This window comes from Schistosoma mansoni, chromosome 1, assembly GCF_000237925.1.
Source record: "Schistosoma mansoni strain Puerto Rico chromosome 1, complete genome".
Lineage (NCBI taxonomy): Eukaryota > Metazoa > Platyhelminthes > Trematoda > Strigeidida > Schistosomatidae > Schistosoma > Schistosoma mansoni.
In genome coordinates this window covers 4,289,466-4,309,640 of record NC_031495.1, presented here as the reverse complement: position 1 = coordinate 4,309,640, position 20,175 = coordinate 4,289,466, and the positions used below count along the sequence as shown (strand labels likewise).

Here is a 20,175-nt window from a genome sequence, read left to right as displayed (position 1 = left end):
GAGATGAAGGAGCAACTGAAGCGCCGGTTAACCATAGTCAAATATGCAAATATTTCATTGTTTAATAGAGGAAAAAAATGAGTTTACTGACTGCCTAAAATAAGGAAATGAAACTGTATATTGATGTCTGCGATAGTTGGAAGTATTTGGATTATTATACCTGGTAGAATAACATGAGAATTCCGATAAGAAGTTGATTGACTAGAAGCTTTTATCTCACGATGATTATGAGTTTCACTTAATTCTGGACTGAGGTACAACTGTATACTGCTTTTCAAAATCTTGGATAAAGATGGATGATCACTGGAAACACCCAACTTCATAGGATCAGAATTTAAAAAATTAGCATTGCTTGCAGCGAAATGAATAGTAGTACTACAAACTGACTGAATGTATCCGGTTTTATTACATTTAAAGCATTTAAAATTACGAAACGCACATGAATTACATGGGCGTAACATGCCACAGAACAAGCATTTACCAAACTTATGCTCATCTTCGTGACCTGCTTCGCAACTTCTTAATGAATCGTTATCTAAATAACCTTGATTACGCATTAGATTGAGATGTCGTAGTAATGTACTGGAGTTTTTGATGCCCTGACGAATAATTTTCCTCCTTTTTCTCATTCGAAATTTAAACAATTTACATGGTCTAGTAGTAGTTACTTGAGAGTTGCATAAGGAAGTGAAATAAGCTTGCCTGAGAATGCCAAAGTTTTCCGATTAATGTAAGGAAATGAGCCACAACATTGACATCCTCAAAATCTTCTTTGGTCATAGTTCAAATTTCAAACCTTTCTATATAATACTGGAAAGCATCAAAACTTGGATATGTGTCCAACTGTGCAATGACAGGCTCCATTTCAATACCAATGTGATAATTAGAGGTATTTGAATGAACTAAGAATTCCCGAAGTAGTGCAATTTACAACAAGTAGAACTAGATGAGCACAAATGAACGTATCGTATTTGGAATTTAAAATCAGGCATTCATCAAGGACAATGTAATCATTAGTTCATATGAACATCACAATGTCTTTATTATAATAGCAGGTAATCGATTGATTTTTAGCCACTTACCTTTGGATGTTACAATATCGTCAGTTTGTGATAAAAACCAACTTTTTTTTTATTATTACTAGATATATAACTCATTTTCCACTATAATTTTAAAAACATAAACTGGTGCTCAAATCATCCTCCTATAAGTCTTCGCCGGGCACCAAATATATATGTGCCACACAAATCTCATTTGATTTGTGTGAGGGCTGTGATACTACCCTGATGCCCAAACTGAAACAGGTGGTTTTCTTAAGGGGCAACAACCCGAGCCTTTAACCTAAAGATCTGATCCACAAGGCAGTGGAGCATCGTAAGGAGATGCAGTCCCATAGTAGCCGGTGACCAACGATTGGTTCGTACTCCATTTGTCCCCTCAGGATACTGGATCCCATGTGCACCATTGGTTTGGAATAAGGGTTTTCCAACTCCGCTAGGTGAACTTTCCGTATCCACCAACCCGGTTAAAGCGCCGGACATTCGCTTTTCGTCCTCTCAATTTCGTAAACAACAGTAATGCCACTGTGAGAAGGCAGTGAGTAGGACTTCCTGGCAGGGGCTATATACGCGCGGTCATGTGAGAGCATTTCGAGAAGGAGAACGGACTCTCCCCACTCTCGGATGTACCAGGGCATCTCTCACTATCTGACAAACATTCGGTAAGTATATCATAGACTTATTGATACAAAAAAATAAAAAGATCAGCGTAACCATATAAAATGAGCTCTAAACTGACATCATTTTACAACTGTTAATATATTCTTAAATGTAGACCAATGATCTTTTTGTAAATTACCCGAAATAACTCGTTATCAACTAAGGGCAAGACAAACATGAAATTTATTATTACATAATGATCAATCATAACCAGTTATATTTCCTTCACCAATGCACTGTTTCTTTCTAATTTACCATATTACATCATATATAAAAATACTTTTGTTTTGATGCAAGTTTGTTCTCTGAGCTGGATGGTTTGGTCGTGGAGCTTTGATCGAGAACAAACCTACATCAAAATCACCCACCTGAGCTACAAATCTCCACCATCTCAAATGCTTTTGTTTATTTCATTTACTATAGAGTAAAGTAAGTTTACTCAACTACACTTGTGATTTATACATTACAAAAAGCTTTATTAATGATAAAGAGAACTACCTACACAATGTTCACTGTTACAAAAGAGCTTTAAATTAACTTTAAAAACTTTCCTTTTCACTACATTAAATGGTTCTCCTGTAAGCGATTATAACAATATCAACAAAAAACTACATGAGTATTACTGATTGCGTATCTAACTACTTACTAACAATAAGTAGTCACATAAAGATCAAACTTTAACTAAACTGGATTGATAATTTGTTTTGTGAGACATTACCCACTTTCTGTTGAAAAACGATATTTCAATGTCTTGCGAGGGCTCACAAAATGAAAATAGGCACATAGATAATGGATAATACTTTCATTCAGTTCCTATATTACGTTCTATAGTTTTGAGATGTGAGCATAATTGACGGAATGTGCTTGCTTACATAGTTTGACTAAAAATTATCATATACTTGTGACGAAACGGAGTAATGTAACCACTTAAATTATGTAACATTGTGGGGAAGTCAACCATTCAACAACTCCATAGCCTAATAGACTCTGAGATTAGCCTTAACATTACCCACTCAGCCATTCCACGAAACGTGATGAAAGAAGGGACTAAAACGTTAATATGCACAAAGATCAAACAATTAGCAGGTACGTTATTTCCATGAGAGTAAATTGAACAATCCATGCTAGTCGTTTTTGACCTTGAAAAAGTTCTGTCAACAATTCAACAAACATCGATCGATGTTCTTCGGTTGGAATATTTCAGCTTCATAAAAATTTTTCTTGGTTTCAATGTTATTCCACTGACCTACAGCACTCCCCCGCCGAAATGAACTCCAGTATGATTCGGTAGCAAACCCCATGGGGGATTACTAGATGTAGCCGTTAAGGTCAAAGATAACTAGCACAGATTGATTAATTTAGCCCATGAAACCGAAGCAGGCCAAAAATCACCAGTAAGTGTGATTTTGGCGCAAGACAGCTTAAGTTAAATGGTTTAACTCCAATAAGTGAAGACTGAAAACCGGACAATGAGAGCAAATGAATCATATTAACGATATTCACACAACAACATGTAATAGTGATAAATTATTGGGATAGACATCAGATATCTAGGCTAAAAGATTTTTCGCGTTGAGAAATCTCGTCTCTATTTATATGCTACCTTAGGTCTTACTTGTTCAAATTTCAAAGTTGCGACCAGTTGGTCAGTTACTCTGTAAATTGACAGACACAGGTTCTATGGAACACATTGCTCTAGAACAAACTTTCAAATTTATAGTCAGGTAATATGAACATCCAAATAGCAGTTAAACCCACTGGGATTACTGTAGCCTGTTAGCTTAAATCTCCACATTAAACGACGAAACGACATGGAATCTAATCATGAAAGCAAAATAAATGATCTCAAAAGAGTAGCTGGTTTACACTCTTTTGTCACACGAATATTGGATATATTGAGGTTTCCTGCTACTCTTGAAACAACGCGCGCTGTCCATTGGGATTCTTTGTAACGGTATTAAAAACCATCACATACGACGCTACCAATGCGAGTTTGTTTTTCTTATTGCAGGGCAACAAAGAGTAGACGCACTGAAAGAAGAGGAACAAGCCCTACGCGATCCGAACCTTCAGAACAGCGAATATAACTCTCTCGTAGTAAGTTTCCTCTTTTGTACTCGGACCACGTCTTTCAGTTTCAAAAATATATATGTTGTGCCGGTACAAAGTGTTCTTACTTCAGAGGCACTTACCGGTCCTGACTGTTGTGTTGTTGTTTTAGATCGTTCCCGCCTCCAAGTGAACGGCAATATATAACGTGCTACAAGTGGTGACGGAGGTATCTATGACAAAACACGATAAAGACTATGATCAATTGCCGGTCACTCCGAGCAAGTCAACAACCGGTACAATCCCTTGCCAACCACCACTACTGGGAGTTTCATTAGAGTACGCTATTTGAAAGATCAGAATAATGGCGTATTTATGTAAAGTTCCAGCTACAAAGCATTTCGACCACGTCCTATCGTGCTTAGACGTTGAAGAGACAAAAAGGGCAACAGCCAACGGATTCGCTGCAAGCAATTCAGCTGTTCAAATTTGGAAAATTCTGGACGACTGTTTTTCACTAACAGTGGACACCCAACTAAGGGCCATCCAGTTTTTATCACGTCACCTGAAAATGAGTGAAGAGCCCACCGATTACCTCCACTCTTTGCAGCAATTCTAGCCTTCCCTAGCTGAGATGTCTCTGTTCGGGAAGAACTAATGCGCGCACGATTTGCAGAAAGGCTTTTGCCGGATGCACTACGATAGCACCTTTTACATATGCCACCAAAGAGTATGCAGGATCTGAAAACCACAGTCCCTCGGTTTATGGCCACGGGCAAGCTTTCAAGCAGTTTATATACACCCTATTCGACAGCGACAGCTACCGAAGTGTCTGGAGTGCCACATCAATCTGACTCTACTGAAATTATTTTCGCGGTCAAATGTTGGACGGATAGACAACCGTTACGAACGAGTCAGCACAATGGGAAGACGGAATGCTTTTGCTGCCAACGCTTCGGTTGGAAATGCGGCTATAATGAATTCTGGAAGCAAGGTGAGACTAGGTTTTGCCATTTACCTTCATATTATTCAAAATCCGATATCCGATAACTATAACTAGTAGTTTACAGGGACTAAAAACCACTGTTCTACTGATACAGGGGCTTCAGTATCCATTATGAGAGAAGGATTTTTACGCATGTCAAATCATAAGAACTGGTAAAAACTGTGTTCCCCTGCACTAAAAATAGCTGGTGGTGACCTTCTGGAAGCGCACTCGAAGGTGTGGTTAAACGTAACGGTAAACAAATACTCATCCCCACACAAATCCTCAGTATACCCCACACTCACATGGGATTTAATACTTGGAGCCGACTTCATGTTAAGATACAAAGTCGCCTTACATGTAGCCAAGGCGGAAGCACAGATCGGGGAAGTAACTATACCAACACATCGCCCCAAGGACGCATTTAAGTCGGTAGCTCATGTAAGGGTGTCTGGAGTCATACGCTAAGTACAAACTCATAAACAAATAACGGAGAATGTCCGTCTACCAGCCGTTTCCCTACTCCAACAATTTAGTACTGTTTTCTCGGAGAATATCTCTGGAAATTGGACGACTACTGTACAACACTCCATTCCAACCACATGCCATTACGTCAACCACCTCGAAGAGTACCAGTACACTATCAGCCTCAGTTAGAATCAACGATAAAGGAGATGCTAGAGGAAAGGATTATTGTACCATCTTCATCAACGTGGGCTTCGCCCATCGTTTTAGTGTAGAAGAAAGATTCCTCTCTTCGGTTATATATAGATTATCGTCGCTTTGTGCTATAACGAAGCGCAACTCCTTTCCACTCCCGCGGATTGATGCTACATTAGATGCTATGAAAGGTGAGTGCTGGTTTTCGACTTTAGACCTAGCATCCGGGTACTGGCAAGTGTGAGTATGATCCCAAGACAGAAAGAAGACTGCATTCGTTGTAACAAATGGTCCATACGAATTTCAGGTGGTGCCTTTCGGGCTAACTAATGCCCCAGCCACCTTCCAACGACTCATGCAGACAGTTCTACATGGCCTCGTGCCACACAAGTGCTTGATTTACCTTGATGATATTAGTGTGTATGGTAGCACGCCCTAAAAGCATAATGCTAACTTGAGGGAAGTCCAACAACGTATTAGGCAGCACAACTTAAAGGTGAAACTGTCCAAATGTCGACTCTTTCAAAAAAGTACTCTTTTTAGGACATCGCATTACGGAAGATGGGGTAGGAACAGATAAGGAAGAAATAGGAGTCATTACTCACTGGCCACAGTCGAAATTTGCTGGGGATTTTCTCAGCTTCCTGGGGCTCGCTTCTTACTATAGACGTTCCGTATGCGATTTCGCATCCCTGGCAGCACCTTTACATCGCCTGACGCATAAAGGACGGAAATTTTCGTCGACCACAGAATGTCAACAGGCATTTAACACTTTGAAGTCATGTCTTGCTGCTCCACCCATACTAGCTTTTCCGCACACTTCGGCTAAAGAAAGGGAGTTTATACTTGATACTGATGCTAGCTCGTCAGCTATCCTGGCAGTCCTGTCTCGAACAGCACAAGACTGACAAGAGAGGGTCATGGAGTACGCTAGTCGACGGTTAGACAAGAGAGAGACAAGGTATTCTACGGCGCGCCGAGAGATGCTGGCTTTGGCAAACGTTTTGCAACATTTTCGTCGCTACGTCCTAGGACGCCCTTTTCGTGTACGCACAGACCATCATGAACTACGGTGGCTTCGTTCGTTTCGCGAACCAGAAGGTCAGGTAGCGCACTGGCAGGAGAGATTACAGGCATTCAATTTTACTTGCGAATACCAACTAGGGAGCCGACACACAAACTCCGATTCCCTGCCTCATATACCTTATTCTCCTAGTGCCATCAGTGCTGTCCTTAGCACAACCCCTGAGATCGACTGGCCGTCTCTTCAAGCAGCAGTTCCTGACCTGCAATTCATTTAACAAAGGCAAGTACACGGAAATAATAAGCCATCTATGACAGAGTTAAAGGATCGTTCCTCAGAGACGCGCCGTCTTTGTGCCAAGTAAAGTAGTCTGGGATTGTGTGGGGACATGTCATTTATATTTAGTGAGTAAAAACAGCCACTGTTGACAATACCACGTGTACAAGTTCAGAATATGATGGAGCAGGTGCACCGAGAACTCGGGCAGTCAGGGAAATGGAAGACTGAACCTGCGATTTGCCAGAGGTTTTGGTGGCCATCCATCCATGAAGACGTGGCAGAATTCTGCAAAAATCGTAGCACGTGCTATGCCATCAAGTCACCTCAATAAATACCCCGTGCACCGTTAGTTCCAATGACGACAGAAGGTCCACATCAGGGAGTTGGTATCGATATTATGGGGCCACTTACAACGTCAAAGAACGGAAACCGCCATATACTGGTGATGGTGGACTATTTTAGCAAATGATGTGAAGCCGTTCCTATACCACAACAAGATGCACCCACGGTCGTTCTAGCTTTTATTGATCATTGGGTCTCTCCTTATGGCTCCCATTCTCACTCCATTCTGACCAGGGTGCAGCTTTTGAAAGCCATCTCGTCGCCCAGGTATGCCGATTATTGAGAACCCGCAAAACACACACTACTGCATATCACTCAGGGGGTAACGGTTTAGTGGAAAGAACAAACAGAACCATCAAAACTCTTCTACAATCGTTTATCAATAAAATGTCGACGGAATATTGGGATGATGCAATACGCCAATGTCTTTTAGCTTACCGCGCATCAGTGCATGGGTCAACGGGATTTTCACCCGCGACTTTACTCTTTGGACATGAATTACACCTACCTGTTTAGATACAAATGCTGTTGTTGCCATGTGAAGCTTAGGACCATGTACCATGCACCCGTAACCTTCGCAGCCGTCTAGCCGACTCATATCGCTCGGTTAAAACCAACCTACAAAACGCCAGTAAACACAAAAGGATTTTCACGACCGATAAACTAAAGACCCTGTATTCAAACCCGGAGATCGTGTTTGGCTGCATCGTCCTCTGGCTCCACCAGGAACATACAGTAAGTTCCATCAGCCTTAGCAAAGGCCTTATGAAAGTGTGTTTATTCGATCCCCTACTACATTCGTCCTATGTACCCTCCAACGGCCTGAAGACGATGTTATGACAGAACACTACAATCAATTGAAGCAAGACGGAACAACGGTGCACTCAGATACCCAGTTTGTCAACCCCCCGACTGCTATCATCCATTATGAAGTGATAATAGAAGGAGAGGTAGCATACCCATTTCCACAATCAGGCACTGAAGACAGTGCCTCATGGAGAGAGGGGGTAACGTAACGGTATTAAAAACCATCACATACGACGCTACCAATGCGAGTTTGTTTTTCTTATTGCAGGGCAACAAAGAGTAGACGCACTGAAAGAAGAGGAACAAGCCCTACGCGATCCGAACCTTCAGAACAGCGAATATAACTCTCTCGTAGTAAGTTTCCTCTTTTGTACTCGGACCACGTCTTTCAGTTTCAAAAATATATATGTTGTGCCGGTACAAAGTGTTCTTACTTCAGAGGCACTTACCGGTCCTGACTGTTGTGTTGTTGTTTTAGATCGTTCCCGCCTCCAAGTGAACGGCAATATATAACGCGCTAGTGTGAGTTGTTAGACTAAATCTCCACATCAAACGAGGAAACGACATGGAATCTAATCATGAAAGCAAAATAAATGATCTCAAAAGAGTAGCTGGTTTACACTCTTTTGTCACACGAATATTGGATATATTGAGGTTTCCTGCTACTCTTGAAACAGCGCGCGCTGTCCGTTGGGATTGTTACTTATCATTAATGTAGTTCTCGAGCTGATATTGTGTAACTGCTTTTCAAGACGTTACAGCTAAAAGTATCTTGACGTCAAAGTTCCATACTTGTCATTCCTTAATAGAAATGGTTAGGTCAGTTCATGATGAATTATTATGTTCTATAATTGGTGTGTATTTTTATATTTATTGGTACTATACTTAGTTCCTCCGATTTATATTCTCTTTAAGCGTGAAAGAGTAGTATTTGTTGATGGCTGCTCGGTTTTATAGATAAATTCACTCATCTAAAGCTTTTTTAGTGGAAAGCCTAACGAAACTCAGTAAGACTATTATTTACGCACGACTTTTGAGCGATGCCACAGGGACCTTTAGAATATCCACCTACTTAATAGCGTTAATAGGTTATTAATTAATATAATGAGTTAATGTTAGAATATGCAGTTGGACGTTAGGGTTAAGATAGAGTTAGGGTCTTCACGAACTGACATAAGTTATGATGCAAAAATGCTAGTTACCTATGTAGATGAATAAATTTTGCGTCGAAATCCAAGATTTGCTGTCCTTAATGTCGTTGATTTGTCCATACGCCGTAGTCTGGACTAAATAAGATTTCAGACTTGTGTATTGAAGACAGGTCTACGACCTGTGTTGGTCCTTTTCTAGTTATTTATTTGCTTAAATACACAAATGTCGGTACAAGGAGGCTTCCACTAGATTGCACGTTGCCTTCAAATTTCCCAGGTCTTCACCTAGCAGCAACTTTTGTAAACAGTAAATATGATCAGTGATATTACCTTTTGTCATTTTTCTGATTCCGGATGTCTTGTCAGGATTAAAGCATAAATAATAAAGCTAATCATCGGCCTCCCATAAATGTAATGCATTTTGTCTTGATAGATACCCCATGAAACTCTGCAAATAATTAGTACTTAGTGTGGTATTCGATTCAGCATTATCGATAATTTCCATTTGAAAGTTCTGATATTCACCCACTGCTCATGCTAAAACTCACTGTTTTACAAACTTGATGTATAAGGACTGGTTCACAAATCTGAACCCTTTTCTACATCCTGAGGTTGGAACTATATTTATATTCCTCACACCTTAATTGCTTAACAGTTTTGTTCATGGAGTCATGTGTAATCGCCCGACAGCCTTTGTGCATTTAAATCAGATCTATCGTAATTAGTAGATGTTGATCGGAATCGTGACAACTTGGATAAACGCACAGTTGTCTTATTTCCTAACAAGTTTTACTACGTCCGTCTCAATTCAAACCTGTGGCTTTGTATATTCATAGTAAGTGCATCGCACGAAAGAGTAACATAGTTTGTGGCTTAGCAGTTCATGCAGTTATATTTCAATCCTATTCATAGCTCCTCAATCTGCCCTACCTAAGAGTTTTGGTCATCGATATAATGGTCATAACTCAGAAAATATTCCTACTTATTTAGTACTTGCACATAGTAGTAACAGAGTTATTTTTATGCTTATAAATCTAGTAGTAAATGTCCGCCAAAGAAGTACACGTGTCCGATTCAGATTAAATGTCTTTCTTGTAAGCATGAAGAAAACATTACTCCAGGTAAGTGACCGTTTATCTTACAGATCACCTTTATAGTTTTTGATTCATCAAATCTTACGTCTGAAATGAACTGTCCCATCAATTTGAGTCCAATTGCTTTGGACTGTGAAATGGTCGGGGTTGGACTCGAAAATTCTAATGCTTTAGGACGCATTAGTATTGTTGACCATGAGGGAAAAGTTTTATGTGACATCATAGTTAAACCTGAAGGAGAAATTTCTGATTATCGCACTAAATGGAGTGGAATACGTCAAGAAGACATGTCTCGTGCAATGCCCTATTCCTATGTTCAAGAGCATGTTGAAAAAATCATACATGTAAGCACCTAGTTTTAAATATTAGCGATTACAATGGCTACTGGTCAAACATTTTATTGAAATATCAAAGGTGATTATGTGGTAGTGTAATTCAATGTCTGTGTAACAGGCTCAATATAAAATTAATGTATGATATTTCAAAAACCTATGTAGTGCTTTAATCTATATTCACATATCAGTCTAGTGTAAATTGTGTACAATTATCCAATTTAAATTTTATTTCAAATTAATGATGATTATTGGATTCAATTTGACATCCGTCTTGTTTTTCAGAATCGCATTGTGGTAGGGCATATGCTGAAGAATGACTTCGCTGTGTTAAATATGAAGCATCCTCCTCATTTGGTACGTGACACTTGTAAGGTTCCATATCCTAAGTTACTTGCTGGTTTTCCCACAAAACCTCAGATTGGCCTAAGAGCCCTTACTCTCCGGCTTTTCGGTTAGTTATCATATATTTTGTTACAGATTTTTATTAATTCCATAGTAATTTGTAACTCTCATGTCATGGGTTTACTTTTCAGGGTTTTTCTGTCCTTAGAATAATAATTCATGTGGAAAATGTACTAACTTGATACCGAACTGTTTACTTGTCAACGTAATTTTTCGGTTAAATCCTTAGTCCAATTAAGGACCTAATAATCATGAGATCAAAATAAAATAATTTCACAGTGAATATTACTTCTACCTTAGCTGGCATTACACTATTTTACCTGTATTGATTTATTATGATAGCTTAAAGGTTAAAAAACACAAGTTTTTACTTGTCACTCACTGGCTAAAACCCTGGTCCCATCAACTTCAGTTTGTTGAGCCGAATAGTACCACTAACATTTACAGAAGTGAGTTACTGTTGTGTGCATACATTAGTAATCATTTAGTAATTTACAACATGCTTCGTCGATTACAACAGCCAAAAAAGTAAAACTAACAGTCAAGACAAAATATATTTCCTTGTATGTATTTAGGAGTAAGCCGAAGCATTACGATAATAAAAAATAAACATTTCACAACTTATCTAAGTCAAAATACGGAACGGAACTAATTTACTGTGAATAAAGGAACAAACTGACGGTAGGGTTATAACTTCGAAGAAAAATTCCAAAAAATTTGAGGATCAACACCAAAAAGCTGAGTCTAAGGTTTTTAGGAATGTTATAAGTAATTTAATGATAAAAATTTATTTGTAAAATCTCAGCGATTGAATGTTAAGTAAACCCAATGCTACACTCAGCAATCTGGTAGGTACATGGTTCTCTAGTTAACTGTATACTAAATAGATCATCCAATCATGTTAACAATGTTGAAAGTAAGAATTTACTGTAGTGAGTATGAGACACCTTGTGTGTAAAAATAAGCGTGTTAAAATAACAGATCGTATGTATGTGTGTAAGTGGATCTAAGATAAGCGAAACTTCATTGACTAAACATCAATGGAAAGATTCAAACGAACAATACTAAGTGAATTTTAAAAAAAGACTGTTTTAAAAATACTCTGATTATAACAAATAGTTTTTCTTTTCATCCAGTGCTTATCATCATATGCTATTTACATGGTTTCTATAGTCATTGTTCTATTAGACTTTTTTAATTGTTTCTTATTAATATTTAGAAGGTTTAAATTATTATTTGTAAATATATCAGTTAGATTACTTTTACATATTAAAACTTGCTGTAGTATTCTTCAGTTATCCACCATTCCTTAGGAGCTTAAATTTTAAGATTGATTTAAGCTTTGTGTCTTAATTTCCATCGTGGATGAGAAACTCATGATTATTTTTGAGTAGAGGAAAGCAATAGAATTTGATGGGTTAATTTCGGGAGTGTTTATTGATATCTATTCAGCATCATCATTAAAATCGACTAAGATATTAAGTGAGGCGTATAAAATGCACCTAATTCTATGTGACTAGTCTCGATCATTTATCGTAGTGGTCTTTAAAAAAAACTCCTATTGTGGTAGTAACAATAGAACCGGTTTGTCCAATAATAATCATCCAATCCCTAAATAAAACTCAGGAATAATAAAAATAATAGAACCAAGCATATTTCAGACTTGGATGCAGATGTATTGACCAAGTTATTTTCTTTCAGCAGGTTTTGAGACGAAAATATACATACAAAGACCCAACTATTGTTCGTATACCTTACCTGAAAATGACATTAATCTCCGTCGTTTGAGAGGTCTCAAAGCATAGTTTATCACTATAAAGCATTCACAAAATGTATGTGGATCTACTGAAAGGTCTCTACTCAAAAACTGTCAGTCAAGGGAAAGCCTAATTCGCGTTGACCCCTAGAGCACTATACTCTCTCCATTTTTACTTAATTTCATTATGGATAAGCTCTAAAAAATAACGTGCTCTTCGTTTCTAGTTTCAACAGTTTACCTCTTACCATGAGGCTCAATTATCAACTTAGAATATGCCGATTATATAATTCTGGGCTGTGATGGTAATGTAGTATGGCAACTTAAACCAATGCACATATATGTCAGGTTCTACGTTGCATATAGCTGACCGACTGTTCTATGTAGTGAATAACCGTAAGAATAGCAATCCAAGCATGATTAGACTGAGTTTCTCTCTTTCTCTAAGTGGAAAATGTTTCAGGGATAGTCTATGTTAGGATATTCACAAGAATATCCCAAAAATTATCTCGAATGTAAAATGGTATGTTTTCAGACTCTTCACATAATTCGCATGTTATTTCCTATTGGCCATTATTTACAGTGTCCTAACTATGACTTTCATGTGTCGTTTCCCTATTGGTCAATTTTGAGTCGTCCTAATTATAACCTTCACGTGTCCTTCCTTTCCATTGGTTACCGTTAATAGTCATCGTAACTGTATAAATATGCCTTGTCTGTAAACCATTTTTGTTCTGCTGCTGACCCCATAAACAATTCTCATTTAACGGCTGTGTTCTGATTTATTGGAGTTGGGGAACAGTATTGGGGTCGAACTAGGATATCTGAATTTGGTCAATCGGTAGAATTTCGCGTAGTCCTATCGCAATACGCTATATTTCGCATTATAACAATTTGGCGACGGAGATTTTGCAAACAAGTTGCTGACTAGCTATGGATCCAGTTAAATTAGAAGAATTGTTCAAGCAACAGCTGAAGCTGATGGAGATGCTTACTCAGACGCAGATCTCTTCTCGAGTCTCATGTACACCAACAATCCCTCAATCAGTCGACGGTATTACTAGTGGTATTTCAGAGTTTCTTTATGATCCTGATGCCAATATTACATTTGATACCTGGTTCAGACGTTATGAAGATCTTTTTAAAGTCGACCTTGCTGACAGAGATGATTCGTGGAAGGTGCGTCTTCTCCTTCGAAAACTTGGTCCATCAGAGCTTGATAAGTATTGCAACTACATTCTACCGCAGAACCCACGAGACCGTTCCTTCGATGCCACTGTTCAAACTCTCAGTCAACTTTTTGGTGACCATCATTCACTTTTTAATACGCGTTATCGCTGTTTAAAACTGGTCATGAACGAGTCCGATGACTTCTTAACCCATGTTGGCATTGTCAACCGTGAGTGCGAACGGTTCAAGCTCAAATCCCTTACCGACGACCAATTCAAATCCCTCGTATTCATATGTAGTCTTCAGTCACCCAAATTCTCCGACATCAGAACTCGATTGCTGAACCGCCTTGAACAAGACCCTACGCTGACACTTAATGCAATCGCCGACGAGTATCAACGCATTGTCAACCTGCAGCGTGACACCACTTTGGTCCAATCTGGGGGCCAGGGTGGTTGCGAAGTTCACGCTGTCCAACGTCAGAACAAATCTCCGAGATCAACAACCTGTGGTCCTACGAAAGCCAATGCTCCTTCTTTCTCTAATCACTCCAGACCGGTTCACAAGAAGCCCCCCTCTCCATGTTGGCACTGTGGAGCCTGGCATTATGTGAAATTTTGTCCATTCAAACAGCAGCTGTGCGATCGCTGTCATAAAGTTGGTCACAAAAGCGGTTTTTGTCAATCCCATCGACCCAATAGTCGTCGAAATGCACAGACGCAACGTCGTTATACTAAAAAGCAGCTTCCCTCATCAGGAAGTTTAGCAGCAGTCTTCCACACCCATGCCGCCACGCGACGCAAATTTCTAACCCTCTCAATCAATGGTCAGCCAGTTCGATTGCAGTTGGACACTGCATCAGATATCACTATTCTGTCAAAAGAAACTTGGCGAACCTTGGGTCAACCTCCCATCAAACCATCTTCGCAGACAGCCGTTAGTGCATGTGGTGGTCATCTCCGCCTTCATGGTGAACTTAATTGCTGTATTTCGTTCAGAGGTACAACCTTCAAGGGTACGTGCTACATCACCAAATCCCCTCTCAATCTTCTGGGTTTAGATTGGTTCGAAGAACTTGGTCTTGCCAATCTACCTATCAGCACTATCTGTAATCAAGTACAAACTCCTGCTACTACACAACAGCATGCTACAGACCTCCAAAATCGATTCATCGAACTCCTCCAGCCTGGACGAAAGCTACGAACAATTCATAGTGCAATGACACCCAGGCGAGTAGCCCAGCAGAGTCCTCACATGAAGAATACCCGAATTCCTTACGAAGTTGGCGCAAAAGTGTATGTGCGGGACTATAGACATGGGTATGATAGATGGATAGAGGGTGAAGTCGCAAAGAGACAGGGGAAGGTCATGTATGAGGTCAGAGTAAACAAAGAAATCTGGACCAGGCATCATAATCAACTAAGGCCAAGAGAATCCAAGGAAAAAGTTGAAGTTACGAAACGCATCCCACTCGATTTATTACTGGATACTTTCCAACTTCCGCCAATACCTACAACGGAGGCAACTCAGTCATCTAATCAAGCAGAACATTCTTCAAGTTCTCGGTCGTTACCTCGAAGGAGGTCGGCACGCAAACGCAGAATACCAAAGAACTTTCAGGTAAACCCACGATTGCGTCGCTATTAATTTTTTCCAAGGGGAGGTGTTAGGATATTCACAAGAATATCCCAAAAATTATCTCGAATGTAAAATGGTATGTTTTCAGACTCTTCACATAATTCGCATGTTATTTCCTATTGGCCATTATTTACAGTGTCCTAACTATGACTTTCATGTGTCGTTTCCCTATTGGTCAATTTTGAGTCGTCCTAATTATAACCTTCACGTGTCCTTCCTTTCCATTGGTTACCGTTAATAGTCATCGTAACTGTATAAATATGCCTTGTCTGTAAACCATTTTTGTTCTGCTGCTGACCCCATAAACAATTCTCATTTAACGGCTGTGTTCTGATTTATTGGAGTTGGGGAACAGTATTGGGGTCGAACTAGGATATCTGAATTTGGTCAATCGGTAGAATTTCGCGTAGTCCTATCGCAATACGCTATATTTCGCATTATAACAGTCTACATCATTACCTAGACTAATAGTAGAAATTTAAGTGTTCGAGCGCGTTGAACACCTCATTTTTCTTGGAAGTTTCCTTAGCCCTAATGAACTGGTATTTGACAAAGTCTCGATACACATTCAGTAAGTTCAGATAGTTTTTTCACTACTTGCATTACTAGTAATGTAGAGCAAATATTGTCTGCTAACAACCAAGTGAGTATACTGTACAACAATACCCTCTATATTATTCTATGGTTGCAAAACATGACCTATGTATTACAAATACCTACTAAATCCTTACCTCATTGGGTAATATTGCCTAAAATAGGAGTATGTTGAAGAAAACTAATGATAGACAAATCAAGATGCCTTCATGAACTTGTAGATGGGGTCGAGTCGCGATTGACTATGATCACCACTACATGAAGATTCCGTACCAGATATCGACTTGAATCCCTCAGTAGGCCAGAAATCAGAAGGCTGTTAATGGTCACAATAAGATATATTTGTTGGCAATCTCGTGGTATCGAAAGAATACCAAGACGTGCCAAAGTTTACCGGCGGAACTACCGAGCTTAAGCAAGTTCGTGCAAGGTTACAGGCAACGGAAGGAAAAGTGTGTTTGGTACAATAAAGCAATCACTGGTACAATTAGTTATATTAATCATTGTTTCCATTATACCAATCACGTTCTCATCATAAAAGTAGGTCACTAAAGACGATTAACCTGAGTGATATATGACAACAGTGATTTATTATTTGAAGTTAAGATAATAATAGTAGTGATGTGTGGGCGTGAATGATAATGATTGGTTGTTTTGCTGAGTCAGACATGTAGGTAGTGTGACAGGTGTTGTATGTGTTATATATTCCCCTATCCTGACTATTTTTGATTAAGTGTTCCTTGTTGTTGGAGTGTGTCGGAATTTGGTATGGAAATATATTGACGTTCTAGTCAGGCTAATCTCGTGTTCTTGATCTGAGTTGTGTTGAAGTCCTGTAGAATAGACACTGAGTGAGAATCTAGTATAGATATTCGTCTAAGCTAAACTAACGTCCCACATACGTTGTAAAAAGTGAAAGGACTGTTATAACAAGAAACCCTACCGTTTATAACAAGTAGTCAAGTAAGTTGGTGGTTGGAGGTGGTCAACAGGAAACCCTGGACCCGGGTTTCGTGCTACTTGGCACTCGTCAGCAAGGTGTACCTGTAATCTTGAGGGAACTGGTCCCCCCTGACGGATTTGATCCCGTGTCACTCAACTTCATAGTCAGAGACGTTACCGTTGAGCTACTCGGGCCGCGATCGACCTTCTGTAAGACTGAGATGTAATCACAATTAATTGATCACTGGGTGATGATCAATGCCATGCGTGTCAAGTCCTCAGTGCTGATCGAATGCTATCGATCAAGTTGCAATGTGGCCAATAGTCTAGGTGACTCGACACTGCGTGCACTATGTTGAGATAAGATGGTGGTTGGAGATGGTCAACAGGAAACTCTGGACACGCATGACATTGATCACCACCCGGTGATCAATCAATTGTGAAGTAGTCAAGTTCATGATAAAAAAGACAAACAATCTTCAATTGAAACAACAGTCATCTATAAACCATCTTCAATTTTTTTTTAAAGCAAATACTGTATCTCATTGATTAGTAGTTAACATATGATAAGAACAATCTTTCGTTTCAATTACCTACGTACAAAATATCCAGAACTAATGAGAAATGAAATATTACTAATTAAATTCTTCAGTCATGAAGTATAATTAAGCTTGTGGTCATTTGTTTTTGTTATCTTTTCACAACAACAACAACAACAACAAAATATGGTTATGTAAATATTGACAAACAGATTCATATAAATAATATTATTATTATTATTATTCAATAATCAATAATAGTAATCTTGAAAGAAAGAAAAGAGAAGTAGAAAATGTTTTTCAGTTATGTAACTCTCTCTCTCTCTCTCTCTCTATATATATATATATATATATATATATTACTAAAAATCTCCACAAACAACCCCCTTATCATATGTTCACTAGTGACTGGCTCCATGTAGTATTTCCTGGAGTTCTAGTGAGAAGCAGTAACCAGTGGAGTTCAACCAGGTCTGCTGGGAGATATTAACTCACTGAAGACATTAGTGAGATAGTTGCTCAACTTCGTGGATAGGTTAAAGTTAGACATTAACACCGTTGGATGCTGGCTCAGTGGTCTAGTGGTTAAGTGCTCGCGCGCGAGACTGGTAGGTCCTGGGTTTGAATCTCGCAAGGAGGGATCGTGGATGCGCACTGTTAAGGAGTTCCATAATAGGACGAAACTGCCGTCCAGTGCTTCCAGGTTTTCCATAGTGGTCTAGCTTCAATTGACTCATGATTTCAACTATAAAAAAATAACTAAAATCTGCACAAACAACCCCCATATACTAAACTTATTTTTAAAAAATTATGCTTATTAATAACAATTTTCATCATGAATATATAATATACCATGGATGAAAGTGATTTTCACTTTTTTAGTTCATTTTATATGGTTTATTTGAATCTTCTCATTGATATTTAGAACTTCAAATGATCAGAGAGAGAGAGAGAGCGAACATCAACTCTGGGAGGCAGATACATCTAACTGACGAGTCCCGAATTTATTATTATTATTTATTATTTAAACACAAACATTGGTACAAAGAGGCACCAGATATATATATGCGCCGCACAAATCTCATGTGATTTGTGTAAGGGCTGTGATACTGCCCGGCTGCCCAAACTGAAGCAGGTAGTTTTCTTAGGGAACCACACCCGAAGTCTTTTACCTAAAGGTTTGATCCACAAGGCAGTGGAACATCGTGAGGAGATGCAGTCCCATGGTAGTTGGTGACCAACGATTGGTTCATATGCCATTTGTTTCCTCAGGATATTGGATCCCATGTGCACCATTGGTTTGGAACCAGGGTTTTCCAACTCCCCTAGGTAGACTTTCCATGTCCACCAACCCGGTTAAAGCACCGGACATTTGCTTTTCATCCTCTCAATGTCGTAGAGAACACCCCTTCAACGAGAAGGCAGTGAGTAAGACCTCCCTGACAGAGGATATATACACGTGGCCATATGAGGGCATTTGGAGAGGGAGAGCGGACTCTCCCCACTCTCGGCCGCACCAGGGCATTTGGGGCCAAATAGGACGAAACACATGTCCTGAATCCCACTGTTAGCCATCATTCATCTTTTCACTTTTTAGTTTGACTATCTATTTATTGTATGATAGATTATAATATTACCAAGGTTGAACATTTCGTTGAATCTTTCTATTCTTTAATATTATCACAATCAGTTGTCGGTTAGTTCTTCTGTTTAGAAGATAGTCTATGGTTAAAATGATTAATTCAGCTAACTTTATCTTATCATTTATTGTGTTGAATTAATTGTTTAGCATTATAATAGTTAATATGTGTATGAGTCAAAGTTCTTTTCAATTCTGTCTAAATTATTATCTTAACGATTGAATTCACTAGTCGATCTAAGCTAGACCACCATTGAAAACATGGAAGGACTGGATAGCCGTTTCGTCCTAGTATGAGACTCAACGACAGTACGCATCCACGAGCCTGCACTTGAGACTCAGACGCTTAACCTCTAGACCATTAAACCGGCATCTAACGGTGTTATTGTTTAACTTCAATCGATCCATGATCTTGTACTTCCAGGTTTTCAATGGTGATCTGGCTCGGATCGACTCGTGAATTCAACTGTTAAAATACTACAATCTCCACAAATCCCCATACTAATAAATTATTATCAATTTAAAAAATGTAATCTTACCACTGAGAAAAGTGGTCATAATCTATTAAATATTCTCATTGAAACATTAAAAAGATAAGTTAAGCAACTGATAGGTCCTGGGTTCGAATCTCGCTAGGCGGGATCGTGGATGCGCACTGCTGAGTCCCCCACTAGGACGAAACGGCCGTCCAGTACTTACAGGTTTTCCATGGTGGTCTATCTTCAATCGACTCATGATCTCAGCTATATGAAAAAATATTTCTTTTTAATTAGTTCTTCACCAAATGCTCTACGCTAATATATATATTTTATTAATAAGTAAAAAGTTGATGCCAATTAAATGGTGATGAATCATTTTAACAAAATGATAGTCAATTAGTTATTTAACGTTTGGAAAATTAAGAGTAAAGTGAAGTTTCATAATCAGTTAATTATTCTAAATAGTTACATAATTAAAATTTGATGTAAATATAAATGTTTTTTTATGCAGTGGAGGTCATGAGTCAATTGAAGCTAGACCACCATGGAAGACTGTCTGAAAATTTACTCTT

The 20,175-nt window shown here is 38.9% G+C and overlaps 1 protein-coding gene across 1 annotated transcript in view; it reads left to right on the top strand.

The window, feature by feature from the left end:
• Nucleotides 1-8,429: 8,429 nt before the first annotated feature.
• The window catches only part of Smp_098850 (rex4-related (xpmc2)), a gene marked incomplete at both ends in the record, with an annotated part of 13,804 nt that continues 2,058 nt past the window's right edge, over nt 8,430-20,175 (top strand). The window contains 4 exons of the mRNA XM_018793035.1: nt 8,430-8,578; nt 10,054-10,136; nt 10,173-10,453; nt 10,727-10,895. Coding sequence (XP_018647588.1) covers nt 8,430-8,578; nt 10,054-10,136; nt 10,173-10,453; nt 10,727-10,895 — 682 coding nt within the window. The remainder of the gene's footprint in view (nt 8,579-10,053; nt 10,137-10,172; nt 10,454-10,726; nt 10,896-20,175) is intronic.